The 20427-nt window shown below is 33.6% G+C and overlaps 1 protein-coding gene across 6 annotated transcripts; it reads right to left on the minus strand.

The window, feature by feature from the left end:
* Positions 1 to 1884: 1884 nt before the first annotated feature.
* On the minus strand, positions 1885 to 5739 carry LOC120085484 (probable plastid-lipid-associated protein 10, chloroplastic). Of its 6 annotated transcripts, XR_005483968.1 has the most exons (10): positions 5558 to 5739; positions 5136 to 5284; positions 4932 to 5045; positions 4669 to 4803; positions 3680 to 3775; positions 3291 to 3371; positions 3038 to 3147; positions 2512 to 2598; positions 2368 to 2423; positions 2163 to 2247 (listed from the first exon to the last, which is right to left on the minus strand). XR_005483968.1 is itself a non-coding variant. In XM_039041470.1 (9 exons), exons 2-9 carry the CDS (start codon positions 5280 to 5282, stop codon positions 2127 to 2129), a joined length of 837 nt encoding a protein of 278 aa, XP_038897398.1. In that variant the 5' UTR covers positions 5283 to 5284; positions 5558 to 5736; the 3' UTR covers positions 1885 to 2126. The 6 variants fall into 6 exon arrangements, 2 of the variants coding, with proteins under 2 accessions (XP_038897398.1, XP_038897407.1); XM_039041470.1 differs by lacking the exon at positions 3038 to 3147 and having other exon boundaries at positions 1885 to 2247; positions 5558 to 5736; XM_039041479.1 differs by lacking the exon at positions 3038 to 3147 and having other exon boundaries at positions 1885 to 2247; positions 5579 to 5728.
* Positions 5740 to 20427: the final 14688 nt, after the last annotated feature.

Consider the following 20427-nt stretch of genomic DNA (forward strand, 5'->3'; position numbering starts at 1 on the left):
TAAAAGAAAAGAAAAAGAGAGTAAACTTATAGATCAAAATAAATAGAGTGAGTACGAATACGAATATAACTTAATAAAAAGAATATCATTACTTTTTTCAAAGCTAAAGATAAGGTTACTTTCATTAAAATTAAAGGTTTGAATCTTCCTTTTGAAATTCGAAAAATGAGAAAGATGAAGGGAGAGAGGGCAAAGGGCATGAATTTGAATTTCTCAATCACAATGATATGATATAATATGGGTTAAGACTTAAACCTATCATTTCAGTCATTATATTTAGAAGTTTGTTCAATTTTAATTATTGTACTATCAACTATCTAATGTCAGACCATATATCTGTATTAGATCTTAAATTTAATCTCATAAAGTTAATTTTCACCAAAATTGATTAAATAATGATATAATAATAATAATAATTTCATGCGAATAAATATAATATGTGAGTATGTTTAATGTATAGTAAAAATATTAATTGATAACAAAAGGAATTTAAAAACCAATAACAAATTAACATTTGGGATTAATTTTAAGACTTATTAAATAAGGATAATTATAAATATAACAATCAAACTCAAAATATTAGCCGATATAGTATAATGTAAGAAAATTACAAGTAGAATAAAATTTAGATAGTCTATCAATGATAGAGCATATCTCATATTATTGGTAAGAGTTTTTATGGTTGATAGACTTTTTTATATTTTTAATTTTTTTAAAAATATTATTATATACTTAATTATTATTCTTAAAAATATTATTCATCGCAATTCTTTTATTAAATATATACATACTAGAATTGAATAGTTAAAAATATAAATATTAAAATTGAATAAAATTGAAAGTACGGAAGGAGAATGTTATTTTAACCTGGTGGAAGGGAAGGGAAGGGAAGCAGGGAGTGAAATGACGGAAATATAATAGAAACTTGAGAAGGCAGCAACAACTAAAGTTAAAAGTTAGAGATGAGAGGAGAGACAAAAGTGGCATCCTACGTAAATTCGGTGGATGTCCCACCACGCGTCAACTAAACGACACGTTTAACAACACGTGTCCGCCACATGAAGGCTGCGTTTGGAACATTCACATCTCGGTCAACCAAGAGCCAACGTTGTAATCCGCTGCATTTGCTTCTCTTCTCTTTCTTACTCATTACTAGTCAACCCCACATCAACAATCCACGATAACTGAGCTTAACTTTTTTTAAAAAAAGTTATGGGTAAAATATCATTTTCATTACATACTTTCAATACGTTCTAAAGCCTCATTTATCGATTCATAATAAAAAATATTTTAATTATAATAAAATTTTATTGATAGATTAATTATAATAATCAATTTTTTTTTTATCATGCTTATTTAAATTTATGAATTTATCACATTCATTGTTATTGTTATCATTTAGGACCAAATGATAACAGTAAATATAATAATTCATAATTCTCATTATGTAACCGACAGAATTTTCAAACGCAATAGATTTAACACCCACCGCTCATCAATCAACTTGCATTTTTCTATTATAGATTTGAAAGTGGACCCTAAATATTAGTACGAATATAAAACACAAATAACACAACATCAGATGTAATCAAATGAGATCAACTTTTCAAATTAATGTTGATTTTTATTATGTTTCTTATGAGATAAACGTGATCTAAGTTTAATCCTCCAAAAGTAATTTCATGCTAGAAAAGGTATTAGATAATGCGTTTCTAAATTTATATAAAAAGGGGAAAAGACGACTATTAGATACTAAGTTTCATTGGGAAACAATATCAATAATAAACTAAATAATGACAACTATTTTTCAGATTTATTGAAAACTACGAAGACTAAAATTCAATCAATCCCATAGAAACAAAATAATATGTTAACCCAAAGAAAGAAAAAAAAAAACATAATCAACATACTGTACAATATTTATAGTGCATCAATGCACAAACAATCTTAATCCATAACCATGAGAATAATGGCGATACCAATATTAATTAACTAATCAAATTTATTGGCCTAACCAAATAAGCTTTAGTTTCTCATACAGATACTGAAACTGATGCGAGAGGGGGAAAAAATGGTGAAGTCGGCGGCAAGTTGAGAGGCGAGTAGCTGTAATCTGTTTCTTGGGTTTAACATTGGAGAGGTTGAGCTTTGGTGAACACAAAAACTCCGCCGCCACCTACTGCACGACCCAATAGCATGTTCCCGTCCAAATATGAAAGGTAATAGAGTCCTCCTACTCCTCGCCTTCTGCAAAGTTCAAACCCAACCATACTTAGCATTATCATCTAATTTTAGTCCCCAAGGCACCAATTTTTACAATTCCATTACATAATACATGGGCTACTCATTTTCATAGATTTAATTTACCTCCCTGAATTTCTCACAGGAACCCCAGCTTGAAAACCCCGAAGAAATTGCAAGATCTGAGCATTAAACATTTAAATCATCATTTCATTTTCAGCCAAATAGATCAAGCTTCGACCAACACTATTTTTGTCAGCTGTTGTTTACCTGAAGACTTACAAATGACCGTGGGAGTATTGCTGGAGCAATTAAAGCCTGCAACTCTTCGCTAATCTTTATATTCTGGAGACTGATCTGCCAAAAACAGCTTGCATCCACATATCTCACAATTACAATACTTTAAAAGTGTTTCCATAGCATTTAAAGATGCTCATGAATCTCTCTTGGTAAGGAGACATTATAAAGTTCCTCAGATTTCTCATAACTAGAATACCTTTTGAAGTGTATCCAAAGAATTTAAAGATGTAGATAAATTGCTCTACGAGACGTTCAAAATTCCTTGGCCAGGACATTACAGTTGAAAGATGCAAAAAATGTCTCTAATTACCTTCCCTTCAATGTTTCTCACACGTTCTAAATAAATATTATATTACAAAAAGTTCCAAAATAACCAGTTGAAAAGTTTGGGTTTAAATTTTCTTGCTACTCATGTCATTTCAAGTAATCATAAAATGAACTTGGTGATCAGAGTTTCAATACTGCTGATAAAAAGAACAATTCTTGTACAGAGCACCTGATTAAGGGCAATTCAGCACATCTATTGAATATGGAAGGCAGTGGAAGTTGAAACATGGGCAAACGAAAATACTTGAACTCCAGAAAACCAGCAAAGAATATATCTAGCTAATAGACAACATAAAGCGAGCACAAGTAAATATACAAAGAAATACATATTTCTCTGCAGGCCATCAATTCTCACATATCCATACTCACAGGGTGATACAAACCAAATGGAAAGCAAAAGAGCACCAGATGCAGAAACTGACCTCCTCAAATTCGAGGTAGATATTACGCAAAGAAACAACAGAAAATTTTGCAGATACAAGCAGAGTTGCTCCTTCATGTTCCTGAAAAGCCAAAAATAAAGTATTGCTTTACAGAATCCCAAGGCATCCACCAAATACCAACTACATTCTCACCATTTTTTCTCACTGGGGTGAGGAGTTAAAAGTAGAGCCAGGAACCAAAAAGCTCAAAAGAGAAGAGAAAGTTCTAGTCTTTTTAATTCCAATTAGGAGGGTAAGAGAACATATTATTAGATTTCTTTGATAACAGTGGTTTGAACTGCAAGAAAATGAAAATGAGCGGATGCCAAAGAGCATCAGTCCAGCTTATAACTACAATTCATGATTGCTATACTTTGTTTATGGTATACCTCTAACAGTGATGGGATACTCCAGCGAACAACATTTCGAACAATTCCTTCATTTGAACTGTCACGACATTCAAATTTCTGGAAGATTTGCCCAATCTACCAGTGCAGCCATGAGTCAGGTGTAGCCAAATGACAAAAACAGAAACACGATTAAAAAAAAAATACTAAGAATAACAGTGTTATTTTTCCTCTTAACAATAGGAAATGAAAACTATAACAAAAACGTCAACATTGATGTCTTGGGAGTACAAAATTTCAGGTAAAGGAAAGAAAACAAGATTACACTAAACACAAATCCCTAGATCAACAAAGAGATAGTGGCTCACCAGGCCGGATATCAGTAAACCTCTCCTCACAGACGACTTAAATGATTATTGCAGAGAAATTGAGGGGAAATAGATTGAATATATGTTTTGGAGTGATTTTCAAAGAGTTAAAATCACTTTTGTTGGGTCAAGATCAAATTGATATCGAATGATTAAAAGCATGTTTCGGAGTAAGTTTGAACATGACCTAAATCACAAGCTGTGGAGCTGTGAGTTTGCAAAGACAGTTTGGAATTATCGTTTTGTGTCCAGTCTACTAAACAACAGAGATTATAGGGAGATGATCGAGAATTTCCTCTATCACCCTCCTTTTTGTGATAAAGGGAGGTTTGTACTATTTTATGGGGTCTTTGGGGGAAGAAAGAATAGAATTTTAAGAGGTTTGGAGAGAAGTCCTTGTGATGTTTCATCCCTCACTATGTTCTATGTTTCTCTTTCAGCGTTGGTGACAAAATCATTTTGTAATTATAAGTTAGATTTCATTGTGCTTGATTGGAGTCTGTCTGTGGACTATTTTATTTGGATGTCCTTGAATTATATTCTTTCATTGAGCGGTTCTTTAAAAGAAATAATATGAAATAAACTAAATAAACAAACATGCCCTAGTTTTTTAACAAAAATAAATGTATTTTGCGGCGATTGAGAAGTAGGAGAGATTAGAACCTGAAAGAAAGGGAGTCTGGCTGCAGCTTCTAGAAGAATAAGAACATCAGGAGCCGACGTATACTGTAGCCGCCATGTGCCATCCAACTTCATCAGGTCAATAGGGAGACCCATGTTATACGCCTCTACATTGACCTACAGCCATTACTTGGAACCCGCATGGAATCAGACTCAAAACCCCTTCTTCGGAAAAATTGCACTGGCTAAGCCGAAGGATTATGATTTATGAATAGAATAGAAAGGGAGAGAGAAGTAAAGCAGACCAGAGCCTCCTCAATGACACAACGTTGATCAGATGATGCGACAAGCCCCCGTTGAGTTTCTTGAACTGCAACCAGAAGATTGTTCTTCTTGGTTTCCAACCCGTAATTATATGTCTGATAAAATGGCATACCACGAACAAGATGAAGTAAAAAGCATAAGATTAAAATGAAATGGGAAAATTATCATAAGAAGAAGAAAGAAACCTGAGTTGTTTGGGTGGCAACGGTTGCCAAACATTGAAACATTCTTCTATAAGATTCTTCTCTACGCACTCCGCAAAATCGGCTATGTCCACTGAAGGCTTTCTTTTGAGTCGATGGATACAATGGGGAGACGAACGGCAAATCCATCCCTAACGATTGGGGAACAGAAAAGTCTTTCAAATTTCAAAAGGCAATGATCATAAGAGAATTCAAAAACAGAAATGCTTGTTATTGAAGCAGAGAAATACGTGGTTGTAATCGTGAAGCAGTTTATGAACAATCATGATTCGAGGGATAATTCGACGGTACAAGAGTAGAAAATCGAAGTGAAGAATTTGGTCATATAATCGGGAATCTGATCGGAGAAGCAGAAAATTGACAAACCAAAACAAAACACAGAAAAGAAGATGAATCGAAGTTACCGAGAGAGATTATTTCTTAACCGGATTCCTTGGTCGGCTTTGGATCACGATGATATTCTGGGTTTAGTTCTCAATCTCATCACCGCATTATTCCATAACCTCCTTAGGCTTCTATAGTTCTACTTTGACTTCTGGACGAGCTATCAGAGTACGGCTTGGATTAAGCCCAATCCACATATTATGATTTATGAATCACATTTTTTCTCCTTTTGTCGATGGGAGTTTTTTTTTTTTTTTTTTTTTTTTTTTTTTTTTTTTTTTTTTTTTTTTTTTTTAGTTGATATACCCAGCCAAACGGTGGGTCTTCTTTAGCTCAATGACACTTTCAATTGCAAATTTCACATTTTTATGAATGTTATCACCAACCGTCACTCACGATAGAGATGATTATCTGGGCCCGATTCTCTAATAAATTTATTTACTGTTGAAGCCTGAAACTTCTTTCCGATCGTGATGGGGATCTCCCATTTAACCCGATGAAACCTATAATCCTCTTACCTGAATTCAAAAAGATATCGCGATATGAGATTTTGACCACTATACAATAAGATACGTTCAAATAAGGATCGGTAACCCTTCATCTCCTAGCCATGATAGGGATGCTCAATCTAACTCGATCAAACCTTCAAATCCCTATCCTGATTTTAAGCAAAAGTGCGATTCAAATAAACCCAGTTGACTATCATACATTCACCGTGAAGGATCAATCGGACGAGATAGTCAATATTAACGCTTGTCAATGCACATGTAAAACATGCAATAGTCACCGAAAGGTCAAGGAACGTTAACCCATATACTCGAGCGTACAACGTGGAGTCCCCGATCTCATCCTACGCAAAACCAATATTCTCGGGTGGACACGTGTGAAGAAACCACCAGGATACGTAGAGTGTGTGATCCTACTATCAAAGATAGCAATATGTGTTGGTAGGCCACGTATAAATAGGATTCCATCCCCTAAAGAACACTACCCAACCCAAAAGTGTAGTAGGTGTGGGCAGCTAGGACACAACAGATCAACATGCACCCAGCCTTTAACTTATAATAAAAATACCGACCAACGATGATATAGGTAATAATCATACAATAGTATATTCAAATTTCTTAAAATTGCATTTTTGCTTAAAATCGGAGTAGGGATTTGCAGGTTTGATTGGGCTGGATTGGGTGCCCTTATCGTGACTGGAAAGTGAGGGGTTACTAATCGTTATTCGAATGTATTTTATTGTATAAGGCCCAAAATCTCATGTTGAAATATCTTTTTGAATTCGGGTCAGGACTTTGCAGGTTTCATTGGGCTAAGTGGGGTATTCCTATTGCGATTGATACGTTATTTTATGTGGTGAAATTATGGAATTAATTGCGGCGATGGGAATGTGTTGAGCAACAAGTTTTCTTAGCAGAATCCAAGTGTAAACCCTACTGAGTTTCCTGACAAGTCCAGAGTCGAACTCAGGGACTAAGGAAAACGGTATGTGGTGATAATTTTCAAAAAGACTTTGCGATAACCAGTAAATCACATAGTTGTTTTGGATTGTTGTTTACGGTAAAAAATAAATGTATGCGGCAGAGTTACGAAAAGAGTTGATAATACGAAAGATGTGATGAATATATGGGGAACAGGTTGAGAAAGGGTTCGACTAACACTTCCTAGGATGTGTTCATGTTATGCGATCATGCGACACACATACAATATCAAATCATCTTTCAACGAAAATGATACGGCTTCTAGTACTAGAACGCATACGATATATGCGATGAGTCTATAGGACCTACACATAAACCTCTATTCTTATTTATGCGATGACAACATGACACACACATAAATAAGGCGATCACATAATATCATAACCTATCTCTAGGGTGCATGCGATGTATGTTGGCAAACAGAGCTTATCTCTAAGTCTCTATCTCTTGCTTATGCAGATCTAATCTTGCTCTCTCGAGTCTAGATTCTAACCTAGCTCTCTCAAGTCTTAGGTTCTTTCTTTAGACTCTCTCTCGAGTAGCTCTAAAGGGGTGTTGGGCGCAACATAAGACAAGATAATCACATGCGATGAAGATCCTAGGTCATGTTAGCTTAGTTCTTCTCAACCCATTCGATAAAGTTAGCTACTCATGCGTGCTTTTAAGAGAGTGAACAGATGTAGAATAACAAGTTCTATTTTATAAATAAAGAGTTGAATACAAAATAACAATGCAAGAAGAGAATAAAGAGCCTAGTAGTAATCTCTTGCTTCCCAAGGCTTTTATACTGTCTTTTCTACTCTGTTTAAAAGATAGTCTCGCTCTCGCGAGAGTCAACCCTCTCTCTGCTTTTCATGCCTCTGGGTTATTTCTTGAACTGACCAGAGCGATCTTCCAGCCTCCATTCTCTTCTCTCGTTCCACCTTCTAAATAAAAAGGAAAACTATGAGCAAGGCTATTCTATCTAAGGGAAAATTCTCTAACTGTCTGAACTCCTTTACTGAAGGTTGCTTTCAGTATTTATACAGCTTCGGGGTGAAAGGCTGCTTCTCTCTTATGATTTCACTGATGGGATGACATTAATTCTCTGTCTGATGTGCCAAATATTTGTCACCGAAAAGTTAAGTGTACTTGCTATAGTAGTTCATTATCGGCTGTCGACTTAATTCGGAATCGACCGTCATCAGCTTTATGTCTCATCGTGAGTTATTATGCTTTTCACCCAGATGCCCCCACCAAGTTGCGGCAGCTCCATGTGACAATCCTTCTTGAACAGATATTTATGAGCATAAATCACCGCAAAGCCTTGCGGTAACGCTGCGCTCGACCGTTGCTTTCTTGTGATCGCATTTTATGCTTTGTGTCAACATATATTCTACACAAAAATACAATAGTTAATTGTTTTTATGCGATGAACGCATGCGACTGCAATGTTATAAACTTAATGCTTTTTGGATGCAATCTTATATATTTTATCAACGCAAACCTGCATTGTTTAATAACTTAGCACTGTAATAACGTGCATTTCTACCCGTTATCAGCGATCAGAAGAAGTTTTAGGCTTCAACAACGAACAAATTAAAACATTAGGTTGCGTTAGAGAATCAGACCAAGGCTTCATAAAATACGTTGGGCTCGCATAATAATTTCTATCACAAGTGGCAGTTGGTGGCAACATCCGTTAAGATGTGATGTTCGCGATTGGAAGTGTCATCGAGTTAGAGACGATCCACCATCGGGCTGGGCATATCAGCCCGAATGCGAGGTCATCTTCAATGTGAAAAAGGTCATATGATGTCACCAGAAGGTTATACAACATGCTTTTGCATGAGTGATAGAGTTAGCATGCAATTATAGAAGAAATTCAGTAAGCATTTTAATTCATTAGTTTTAGAGTCAAATTAAGCATGTTCGTCAAATAAAAAAGAGGGTTTCATAATAACTCACCTTTGAAGACTTCAAACTTCAAATTGAACTTCAATCTTCTCAGCAACAAGGTGTAGACCACCAATAGATCTTCTCTACTATTCTTTTTGGACCTTAGATTGAGTTGTGTGACTCAAAATGAACTTAATTGAGGGAGTTTTGAGAGGAGAAGCTCATTGGTTTTTCCTCTCAAATTGAAGAACACTTCTTTAACTAAAAACTCAGCAATCCAACTTTTACATGGCCATTTTTCAACTTATCCAGCTGAGTTTTTATCTTCTTCAGCATGCCAAGTGATTCATCAAATGAAGACATCACATACTTGTGCAAATGGTGGAATTTTGTGTTGTCCCAAATTCAAATGTAGAATAAACCCACTTAAAAGAAGAAATTTATTTAAAAAAACAAAAATTTCATTGAAAATCAATTTTCAAAATTTAATTTAAATTTCTAAAACTTAAATTAAATCAAAATTGATTTTTTTCTTGAATTTTCATAAAATTCAAATATCCAATTTAAATAATATTAATTCAAATTATTATTTTATATAAAATTAATTTAAATAAATAATTAAACCATTTAATTAATTTAAATAATTTAATATCCAATATTAAATTATTTACACCACCAATTCCACAAATATGAATCTCTATTCATAAAATTAATATTTAAATTGAATTTAAATATTAACCAATTCTCCAATTTCATTTAATTTGGTGACTAAACGTGTTAGTATATCACATATAATTACTAATTCCCTTAATTTGAATTTGAACGTTTCAAATTAAATTCATCACTCTATTTTAAGGTTGATTCCATTTGTAAGCTAGTAGGAGGACCTAATGGACCTACAGATCATGCGCTCTGACAATCCGAGATTAATCGGTTAAACTCTTTAAACTGAACTAATCAACATTCGTTAACTTCCAGATCACTCCACTAAAGTCTAGTAGTTGCACTCCCCTCATTGTAGATATAATTGTGTCCGCTCGATATAACCATAATTAGTAAGTTAACCTTTCATAGGTTGTTCGTAATAATAACTATGTCAAATGTTGTTTTACCCTCGAGATTACATCTAGCTCCTTAAGTTCTATTGATCCTCTAATGAATAATTAGTTTATGATCCAATCACCAAACCGAGTCCCTCTCGGGTCAATGAGAGGAAGGGGCCCCTTGTTCAAGACCCAGAGTCAGCACTTAAAGGAACAACTTCTCTACTATCCCTAAAAATGGGTAGGAGTGAATTCCATCTTGCACTCTATGTCCCCAAATATCTATTCGATCTTATCCCTGAAATGGAAGGTTTATTGAGCCGGTACTGTAGTACTAACTCTCACCTATGCAAATCTAAGGATAATCCCGAATAAACAAGAGTTCATGGTTAGTTCAGGATTAAGATCGAGTTACCTAGGTCATTGATTTGAAACAGTCAGTCTTAACCATAAACAGTTGTAAAGTAAGAGTGACTCGTTTCTTGGTCCGATCTTATACAAACTCTTTGCATAGGACGCCCCCATTTCATGTCACCACATGAATGATTTAGGATCATATTGTTTGTACTAAATACAAAGTAGATTGCATCCTATAGTGTTACCAGAATAAGGTACCCAACCTTATTCATATACTATAGATCATTTTAGCAATTTACTCGAACTTGATTCATCTTTATGTCTCCACATAAAGTCCAAGTACTCATGTAATAGCTGTAGATCTTAGTTTATTGGATTTAGGACTTTAAAAGTGCAATTTAAATATTTATTGTATAAACTTCAATAATATCTTTATTTCAAATAGAATATGTTTAATGAATATTACAAACTGCGAGTTTAAGGACATACAACCCAACAAGGAGGTGGGTTACGAATCAAACAAGCTATTGAAAGAGGTCATCCATACAAAAATTCCAACACAGATAACTCGAATTTAGCAACGCTAATCTCAAATGTCTCCAAATTCTGAAAACAATAAAAACTAATATTTCTTACAAAGCACGTTAAATTCTCCTTAGAGGCTTTTTGTGGTCATAGACCCACCTATGGTAAATTGTTGAGACCTTGAATGTGACTTCAAGGTACATTGTGATTTGTATAAAAATACAGATTCTCACAAATTATTAAAATTTAGCGATCGTATGACATTTCTCAAACAGGATCACGTCTAAGACTCATCAATTCATGATGGGTGAGACTAGCGACCATAAATGAACAATTTTTTGGGCAATGCTTTATGTCATAAGAAAAATGTTAGTTTGAATCATTTGACATTAGCACAACTAAATTTGGGTCATCTATACAAAAGTCTTCCGAAATGCTGTTTGAGGCTTAGCCAGTTATGCATTACAATATATGAGACACGTGATTTATAGAGAATTTCACCCATTTAATATGGATTTAAATATTACTTTGGTTCCTGTTGATTTTGTTCATTTTAGATCATGTTTGTTGCTCTGTAATCAAAATTGCAACAAATCATAATGGACTATTTATTATTATTATTATTCATGATTCACAAAATTGTTGGGATTGGTATCCTAAATATCTTGTATTCTCGTAGTTTGTAAACATTGTATAAACAAATTGTTATTAATAAAATAATTGTTATTAATAAAATAATTGTTATTTTATAAGCATACACTCTCTCCAATAAACTAAGATCCTATGTTATTTTATGTAATTTAAACAAGTATGTAGAGACATACAGATGAATCATGTTTAAATAATAACCTAAACGATCTGTAGTAAATGGATAAGGTTGAGTACCTTATCCTGGTGACACTACGGATACGACCCGCATTGTAGATGTTACAAGTGTTGTTAAGTGCTACAAATAATATGATTCTGATCATTCATGTGAAGACATGTGAGCGGAGGTATCCTATACAAAGAGTTTGTATAAGACTGGACCATAAAATAGTTAGTCTCATTATATAACACCATTAATAGTAGAGACTTACATTTCACCAAGATGGCTATAGGTGACATGACTTGAATCCTAAGTGAGTTGTGAACTCCTATCCATGAAGGCAGTCCCACTAAAAGAAATTCGGGCTTTAATGTCGGTTTTAAACTAACATTAAAGGGCTTTAATGTTGGTTGGCAACCGACATTAAAGGGCTTCAATAACACCAATAACACAGCTTTCAATGTCGGTTGCAACAAACATTAAAGAACCAACATTAAAGGTTTTTAGTGATTAAAGCCTGTTGGTTGCAACTGACATTAAAGCCTTTTTTTTAAAAAAAAATTCTTAACCGACATTGAAGCCCGAATCTGTCCGTTTTTTAAAATTTTGTTGTCGAATCCATTTTTTTTTGGTTAAATAAGTTAAAAACGAAATTATATGTCTCGTATTGAGTCTGAAAATGTCCATCATTGTTTTATATTAAAAAGTATAAAAAAAATTGCATGCGAGCCCATCAATATTTATCTTCCACCTATGAATTTATCTACAAACAAGAATCAATATTTCCAATTCATTACATATACTCATCAATATTTGTCTTTCACCTATGAATTTATCCATCAAAATTTGCAAAACAATACTAGAACCAGACTTTCATAGAATACAGCTTACACCAAAGCCATCATTTCTCTCATTCACAAATATCAATTAGTACTAATTCCATGAATAAACAAAAATCACAATACCAGAACCAGACTTTCATAGAATACAGCTTACACCAAAGCCATCATTTCTCTCATTCACAAATATCTATTAGTACTAATTCCATGAATAAACAAGAATCACAATACCAGAATCACAATATCATGAATACAGCTTCCAATAATCAACAGATCATGTCTTCCACCTATGAATTTATCCACAAACAAGAATCACAATATCAGAACCAGACTTTCATAGAATACTTACACCAAGCCATCATTTCTCTCATTCACAAATATCATATTAGTACTAATTCCAACAAAGATCATGGTTAGATAAATTTACATTCATTCTAAGCTAGTATTTACATTCTATTGAGACAAAAAACAAGAATTACATCCTTACACAAATTGGCCAACAAAACTTGCCCATTGGGTCCGAATTACGTCGATCTCTCCTTGCGTATATACATCTTTTGTATTGAACTACAAAAAGGAAAAAAAAGAAGATAAATTCAACATAAGTTTACGTCCATTTATTAAATTAAAACTAGTACTATATAAAAAATAAATAATTGTAGTACGAGGCTAGTAATGGGAGTAGTAGGATTATGCACTATTTCGTGTATATACTTTTGCACATAGTACCCGCATCCTACAGAATCTAATTGACGAGGGCACTGCATATAAAGAAGTTGAAAACAATTGTTAAATTGTTATAAAGAAGTTAAATGAACATAAATTGTTAAAAAATGAATACAAATTTATCTTTACAGGTTTCTATTTTGGAGAAGACCGATAGTGTTGGAGATCTGCTTGGCTTGCCATGTTTTCAATCCATTAAATAGTTTAAAAACATTAGTTAAACATAAATACTTCAATTAAGAGCTAAGAAAGTTGAATTACACTTACATATTTATAACTCCACGAAAATCCTCTTGAACCTTACTTCGAAGAGAGTCCAAAACATAAATACATTTTTCTTGTAGATTGATTACAATCAATATCCAATGATAACTATAATAAGCAACAATTTTGAAATATTAGTACGTGTATAATGCAAATTAAAAATAACTTAAGAACTTGTATCTACTTACCCTGTGTTATATGGAATGAGGACTAATTGGTCTAAATTAGCCAAATTCTAGTTGATTGGCTTAAATTTCTGGATCGGATATCTTGAGACTTCATGTGTGGCCGATAGTCTTGCTCGATCAATTATAAAAAACTTCTTCGTAATATCACGACCACATTCATGCCAAAGAAACCTAACAAAGTAAAAGTTATTATTTATCAACATGAAACAAAGTATACATGAGTGAATCTAGATGAGTAATACTTACGCAATGTATGTCAAAATATACATGTAGCCTTTTTCAATTCATATTGTAATATTGGAGCAGATCATTGTGGCCTAAATAAATAAATTTGTCTCTTCAATATATGCTCGTCAAAGAGATTAACGGATCATTCTACATCGTTCATGTTATGCATGGCATGTCCGTTCAATAGTTTGATAGTACCATTAGTGTTAGTATATTTGGAGGATTGGCTGAAGCTCTTAATTGGTGAATGATCCTACCATAACCAAAGTTACAAAAATTCAAAGTAGGAAAAATAATAAATAACCAAACTCATATACTGAAAAGGAAACATACTTTTTTCTCGTCAACCATAACTACAAGTTCACGATGTCATTTTATGAAGTTGGCCATTGCTTGCTTTAAGAACTCTATTTTATCCTTCGCAGAAATTTGTATAGGCAAATCTTCTCCAATGACAATGTCAATTAGAACTTTAACAAATAAGCATGATACATCATCATCAAATGTTGTGGCTACTGCAACAATATTATCTATAGTTCCTATAGCCAAGTGGCATGACGTCCTCTTAACAAATTTGAAAGAACTTATGTCATGCATGGTTAAGCACGTACAATATGATTAAAATTTAAAAGTCACAATAAATAAATTACCTCCAAATCTTCTTCAGACATCTTCTCAGTATCTTCTTCTTTAGACATCTTCTCAGTATCTTATTCTGATGCACTTAGCGCAACACTTCCAATAGATGATTTGGATTGATGAGATTGTCTGCTGTGAGTTCTTTCTCTTGACACTTTACCATGTCGAACATTTTTTTGACTAGAGCCTCCTTCAATTTCTTGGATCATAGAGGACTTTGGTTTTACTAATTTGAAATATTGAGAATGGGAAACAAAATCACTCATTCCTCTAACACGACCCTAATGTTCTTCCGTAAACAATGCTTCAGTGAGAACATCTTCACCTTCATAAACTTCAGCCAATTTATCCTGTAAAACACATTACAATTTTCACACAATTTCTATATCATCTTAAACTTATATATATGTCATCTTAAATTTTGCATAATATATATTTACAATCCGATTGGCATATTCTCGAGTAACTTCATCAAAGTATTCATTATTCTTTCCTTTTCTTGCTTCTTTCCATAAAGTCGCCTGATAAGAAGGGTCATTCGATAGGTTCTACATGAACATACATATTTAATTAACATAAACATATTAGAATAAAAGATTTAATTTAAGTCGAATAACTCACTACTTCTTGGGAAAGATTCACATAGCCCTTCCGAGAAATGTGGTGATTATATACACATTTCGCACGTCTTTCTTTTTTAACACGACTGATTTTCTGTACAACAAATCTAGTTGAAGTTACCTATCAAAACATTGATAATGTAACATATAATTTATTGTGAATGACTTACCTCCCATTCTTCACTCAATCGTTCATTGAAGAACGATGTCCAATGATCTTGCTCTATATGAGAATATTGTTAGAGTGGAAATTGCAAGACCGAGGGTTCATCTTTAAATGGACGTATGAACTTTTGAGTCAACGTTGTCTTGAAAGTCCGAAACTTCCTAGATGCAGACATTAGTATACAATGTTTGGACTTAGAGTTCACATTGAACGACATCTGCACAATGAAAAAAGTAGTTAAACAATAAACTAATAAACTACTATGCACATAAATTAAAAGTTTAGAAAACATACCGCCACATAATAAAAAAGTTTGTCTTTTAAATGGTTTGGAACTTTTTTCCAAGAATCATACATTATAGGAATTTGTTGTCGAACACAAACTCTTATATAACTTTGCATCTTCTTTGCTCTAGATCCAATCGGTTGTCCATGTTCATTATAATCGATGGTCAACCGTTGCCCAGATGTCCTTATTATGCCAACTCAGACATTGTAGTTGGGCCACGTGGTATACTTATTCTGCTATGCTTTTGTGGGATTATATTTCTATCATCCTCGCTGCTATTTGTTGAAGTTTCCATGTCAATCTGCAAAAAAAAAAAAAAAAAAAAAAAAAATAATCTTAATATTTAAATTAGTAAATGACATACCATGTTTAATACATTATTTATCAACCCATCGACCCTCATAATCATGTCTAATGTATGTGGACGTATCATCAATCTCAGTAAATGTATCAACATTGGGCATTATTTGCATACCTCTATAACCAAACTCTTGTAGCATATCTCCTATTTCATCTTCATAAAAATTATCCTCAATTGTTCGTTGTGGAGATGTTAAAACAATTGACCAACCGAATTTGCGGGGTCTTTTACATAGAACACTTGTTTTGCTTGAGAGGCTAAAATAAATGAGTCTGATTTATGTCCAATACGATTAAGGTCCACAATAGTAAACCCAAACTCGTCTGTTTTGACTCTAGTTTTATTCTCAACCCAATTACATTTGAATAAAATAAATGATAATCCATGATAGTCAAGCTCCCATATTTCTTGTATTACACCATAAAAGGTCATATTTGACATGACATGCCTTTTATCCTTAGCACTAGAGACTTGCATTGTGGTAGCCGTTATACTAACTCCACTATTTTGAACCCTTCTAACATCATCGCGATTCTTTGTGTGATAGTAGTAACCATTGACCACAAAACTAGAATATTTTGCCACAGTTGGACAAGGTCCATTAGCTATCCATCTCAAAGAAGGCGATGTGGAATTTTCGGGAACTTTGAGAGCTAGTGCAACCTACGATATATTTCATAATATTTTAGTAGTTAACATTTAATTATACATCAAATAGTAGGTCTCTAAAGGTTACCCATGTGGACACCCACAGACCGAGTGTACGATTATTCTCTTCTTGAAGCCACTTTCTACTTTTATTTTTACCAGAATTGAGCTTAGACCAAATATCTATATGTTGCCTATTATAAATGACAAAGTTAGTAGATTATTGAATAATCAAGTAACCTAAAACGAGAATAAGATGGAGATCTACATACTCGACGTAAGGAAGCACATCATTTACATTTTGAATGACATAAAGATGAGCTTGATCCAACTCATCCTTACTCGATCTGATAAAAGAAGCAGCTGACAATGCTCTATCAATATTTGAATTCGCTTTCTTTGTTGATGAGTTTAACCCAATAGAATTAACACAAGAAACGAATTCAGAACAAAACTCTATAGTCTCTTAACAATATAATTTTCTCCAACACATCCTTCTGGTCGATTCCTATTTCGTACATAAGTTTTCAACACTTTCATGCATCGTTCAAAAGGATACATCCACCTCAAATAAACAGGTCCACAAAACTCAACTTCTCTTACGAGATGCACTACAAGGTGTACCATTATTGTGAAGAATGATGGAGGAAAATACTTCTCTAAGAGGCATAGAGTGACAATGATATCCTCTTGCATACTCTTTAACTGAGATGAATCGATCACCTTGTAACATATAACATTAAAGAAGAAGCATAGACGAGTAATTGCAAGTCTTACATGTTTGGGTAAAATATCACGGATGGTTATCGGTAATAATTGTTGCATAACAACGTGATGATCATACGATTTAAGTCCATAAAGTTTCAAATCTGTGAGCGACACTAAACTTTGAATGTTCGATGAATAGCCTTCAGGTACTTTAATTTCTGATAGTACCTTAATAAAGCTCAATTTCTCAGCTCGTGTTAATGTATAACATGCGGGAGGTAAAAAGACATTTTTCTCTCCTACTCTAGGGGCTAACTCTGATCTAATGTACAGTTCGACCAAATCTAATCGAGTCTTTATTCCATCCTTTGTTTTACCAGGAATATCAAGCAATGTGCCAATAAGATTTGCACATACATTCTTTTCAATGTGCATCACGTCTAAACAATGTCGCACGTCAAGATACTTCCAGTATTCTAACTCGAAAAGAATAGATTTTTTCTTCCAATAAGTTGAAGTGCTATCTCCATTGTTGTTTTCTTTGATATTTTTTTACCAAATGATTATTGATACTTACTTGTTTCTACAAAAATTTCTTCCCTACTCAATGGTTCTAGACATTCTAATTCTTGTGCGCCATTAAAAGCCTTCTTTTGTTTCCTATATGGATGATGGTGGGGTAGAAACTTGCGATGCCTGAGATATGCCATCCTCTTCCCTTTTGGTAAATAAGTGGATGAAGTATTCTCTCCACAAATTGGACATGCATGATATCCTTTAACCGTACAACCACACAAGTTACCATACGCAGGAAAATCATTAATGGTCCATAATAAAATGGCTTTAAGCATGAAACGTTGTTCTTCATATGCATCGTAACATTCTACCCCATATTTCCAAAGTTTTTTCAAGTCATCTACTAACGAAGCTAAATAAACATCTATGTCATTTCCCGGTTGTTTAGAACCAGATATTAGTGCAGTCAACATAAAAATTTTTCGCTTCATGCACAACCATGGAGGTAGATTGTACGTCACTAACATCACTGACCAACAACTATATCTACTACTATGATCTTCATGTGAATTTACCACATCTATCGAAAGAGCAAGACGAAGATTTCTAGGTTCTAACCCAAACTCTGGCCACAAATTGTCTATTTTTTTCCACGATAGGGCATCTTTGGGATGTTTTAATAAACCATCTGTTTCTTTTTTTTTTAGCATGTCACGTCAATAAACTTGCTGTTTCTTTACTTCAAAACATTCTTTCAAATTTTGGAATTGGGGGGAAATACCACATGACTTTTGCTGGGATATTCTTAGCCCTTTCGTTTAAATTTTTTTTGAAGCTTCCATCTTGACGTACCACAAATGAGGCATAAATTTGCATTAGAGAGTTCTTTTCTAAACAAGCAACAATCATTTCTGTATGCATGAATCTTCTCGTACTTCATTCCAAGAGTATCCAACATCTTTTTTGCTTCATAGGTAGAATTTGGAATTTCATTAGGACTAGGTAATATGTCACGAATTAATTCCAACAACTCAGTGAAACTTTTATCACTCCATCCAAATTTAGCTTTTAAATTATATAACATTACCAATGTAGATATTTTGGAAAAAGTTTTACAAATTGGTAACAATAGTTTCTTTGCATCATCTAATAATTCTTCAAAATTATTGGATTTTCCACTAAAATATTTATTATATGCAGCCTCAAACATTCCAATTGTGTCATCAACATCAACATCAACATCATCCTCATCAACTTCGTCTCTTTCACTAGTAGACACATTTTCATTGTTTCTCTTAATTAGTAATGATTCACCGTGAAAAATCCATGTCTGATAACTTTGATTTATACTATTAAAAAATAAGTGTTCTCTTATTTTGTTCACATCTAGAGTCTTTGCATTAACACACTTCAAATATGGACAACTCATGACATTCGGTATATTTGAATGTTGTAGACCATTTTTAATAAACATCTCGACCCCTAAACCATACTCAGCTGACATTCTATTCATTTTCATCCATGACTTATCCATGATTGTAAAATATGCAACTTAATCTACAAAATAAATAAATAAATAAATAACAAGGGAAAATTTTAAAGCATAAAATTATGATTGTAAAATATGCAACATCAAAAAATTTAGAACAAATAGATTTTTACATTTTCAAAGTTAATTCTAAGGGCCCGTGTTTTTGGACATATTAACTTGCTATCGAGTCTATAATCAAAGTGTTTGAGTCTGTTTGAGTCGCTCGTGATGAAGCTTCAAGGCATGGAGATACGCATTACTTCGAGGAAAAAGAAGACCAAGAGTTGGTCAGATCGTGTAAACGATGGGGTAAACGATCGTTGAGTATGGGATACTCATTGCAAGGTAGACACGCGCGCACTAAATGATCGTGTAGGTCAGCATGCTTCATCGCATAATCACTGACTACACGATCACTCAATAAATGTTACTTAGCGCTTGGTCTTCGATTGTCTAAGCGATCATGCCTCATAGCATAATAGTCGTCTACACGATCGTTTAGACTTGCGTTTAAACTTGGTGCATTGCACGATCAAGTGGCCTTCATGCTTCAACGCATAGTCAAAGGTACTCGATCGTTGCTACACGATTGTGGTTACTCATACACTTTTACTAAACAATTAGAAAGAAGACTTCGCCTGGGCAGTTCAAGACCCGATTCGCTTGTTGAATCAATTTGCTCACCGGTTTAATGTAATAATTAGATTTAATTTCTAGTTTTTTAGGCTAATCATCCTGGTCCATTAATTTTGGTGAATGTACATGAGATGTATGTTTTATTATATGTCATATAGTATGCCATATAGTTTAAATCTCACCATAGGTTATGCATTAGGCATGCATCATCTTTATATTATAAGAGTTATGAAATAGTAGTTTGCATGATTGAATTACTTGAGAGCATGCTCATGCATCATATAATATAAGAGTTATATTTATGCATGCATTAAGCATATTCATGCATCATCTTTATATTATAAGTGTTATAGTATAAGAGTGTATGGAAGCATGTATGCTTAGTTCATTACTAAGTATATAAAAGTTATATATAGTAATGAATGGACATTGC

Source organism: Benincasa hispida, chromosome 1, assembly GCF_009727055.1.
Source record: "Benincasa hispida cultivar B227 chromosome 1, ASM972705v1, whole genome shotgun sequence".
NCBI classification, from domain to species: domain Eukaryota; kingdom Viridiplantae; phylum Streptophyta; class Magnoliopsida; order Cucurbitales; family Cucurbitaceae; genus Benincasa; species Benincasa hispida.

Bases quoted from the DNA above. Each gene is read 5' to 3' on its own strand.
- LOC120085484 (XM_039041470.1), bottom strand. From the start codon at position 5,282: ATGGATTTGCCGTTCGTCTCCCCATTGTATCCATCGACTCAAAAGAAA. The intron at 4,804-4,931 runs GTCTGCTTTACT...TAATGGCTGTAG, and splicing joins GTGTCATTGAGGAGGCTCTG to GTCAATGTAGAGGCGTATAA. The intron at 3,776-4,668 runs GTTCTAATCTCT...CTGCACTGGTAG, and splicing joins CCAGACTCCCTTTCTTTCAG to ATTGGGCAAATCTTCCAGAA.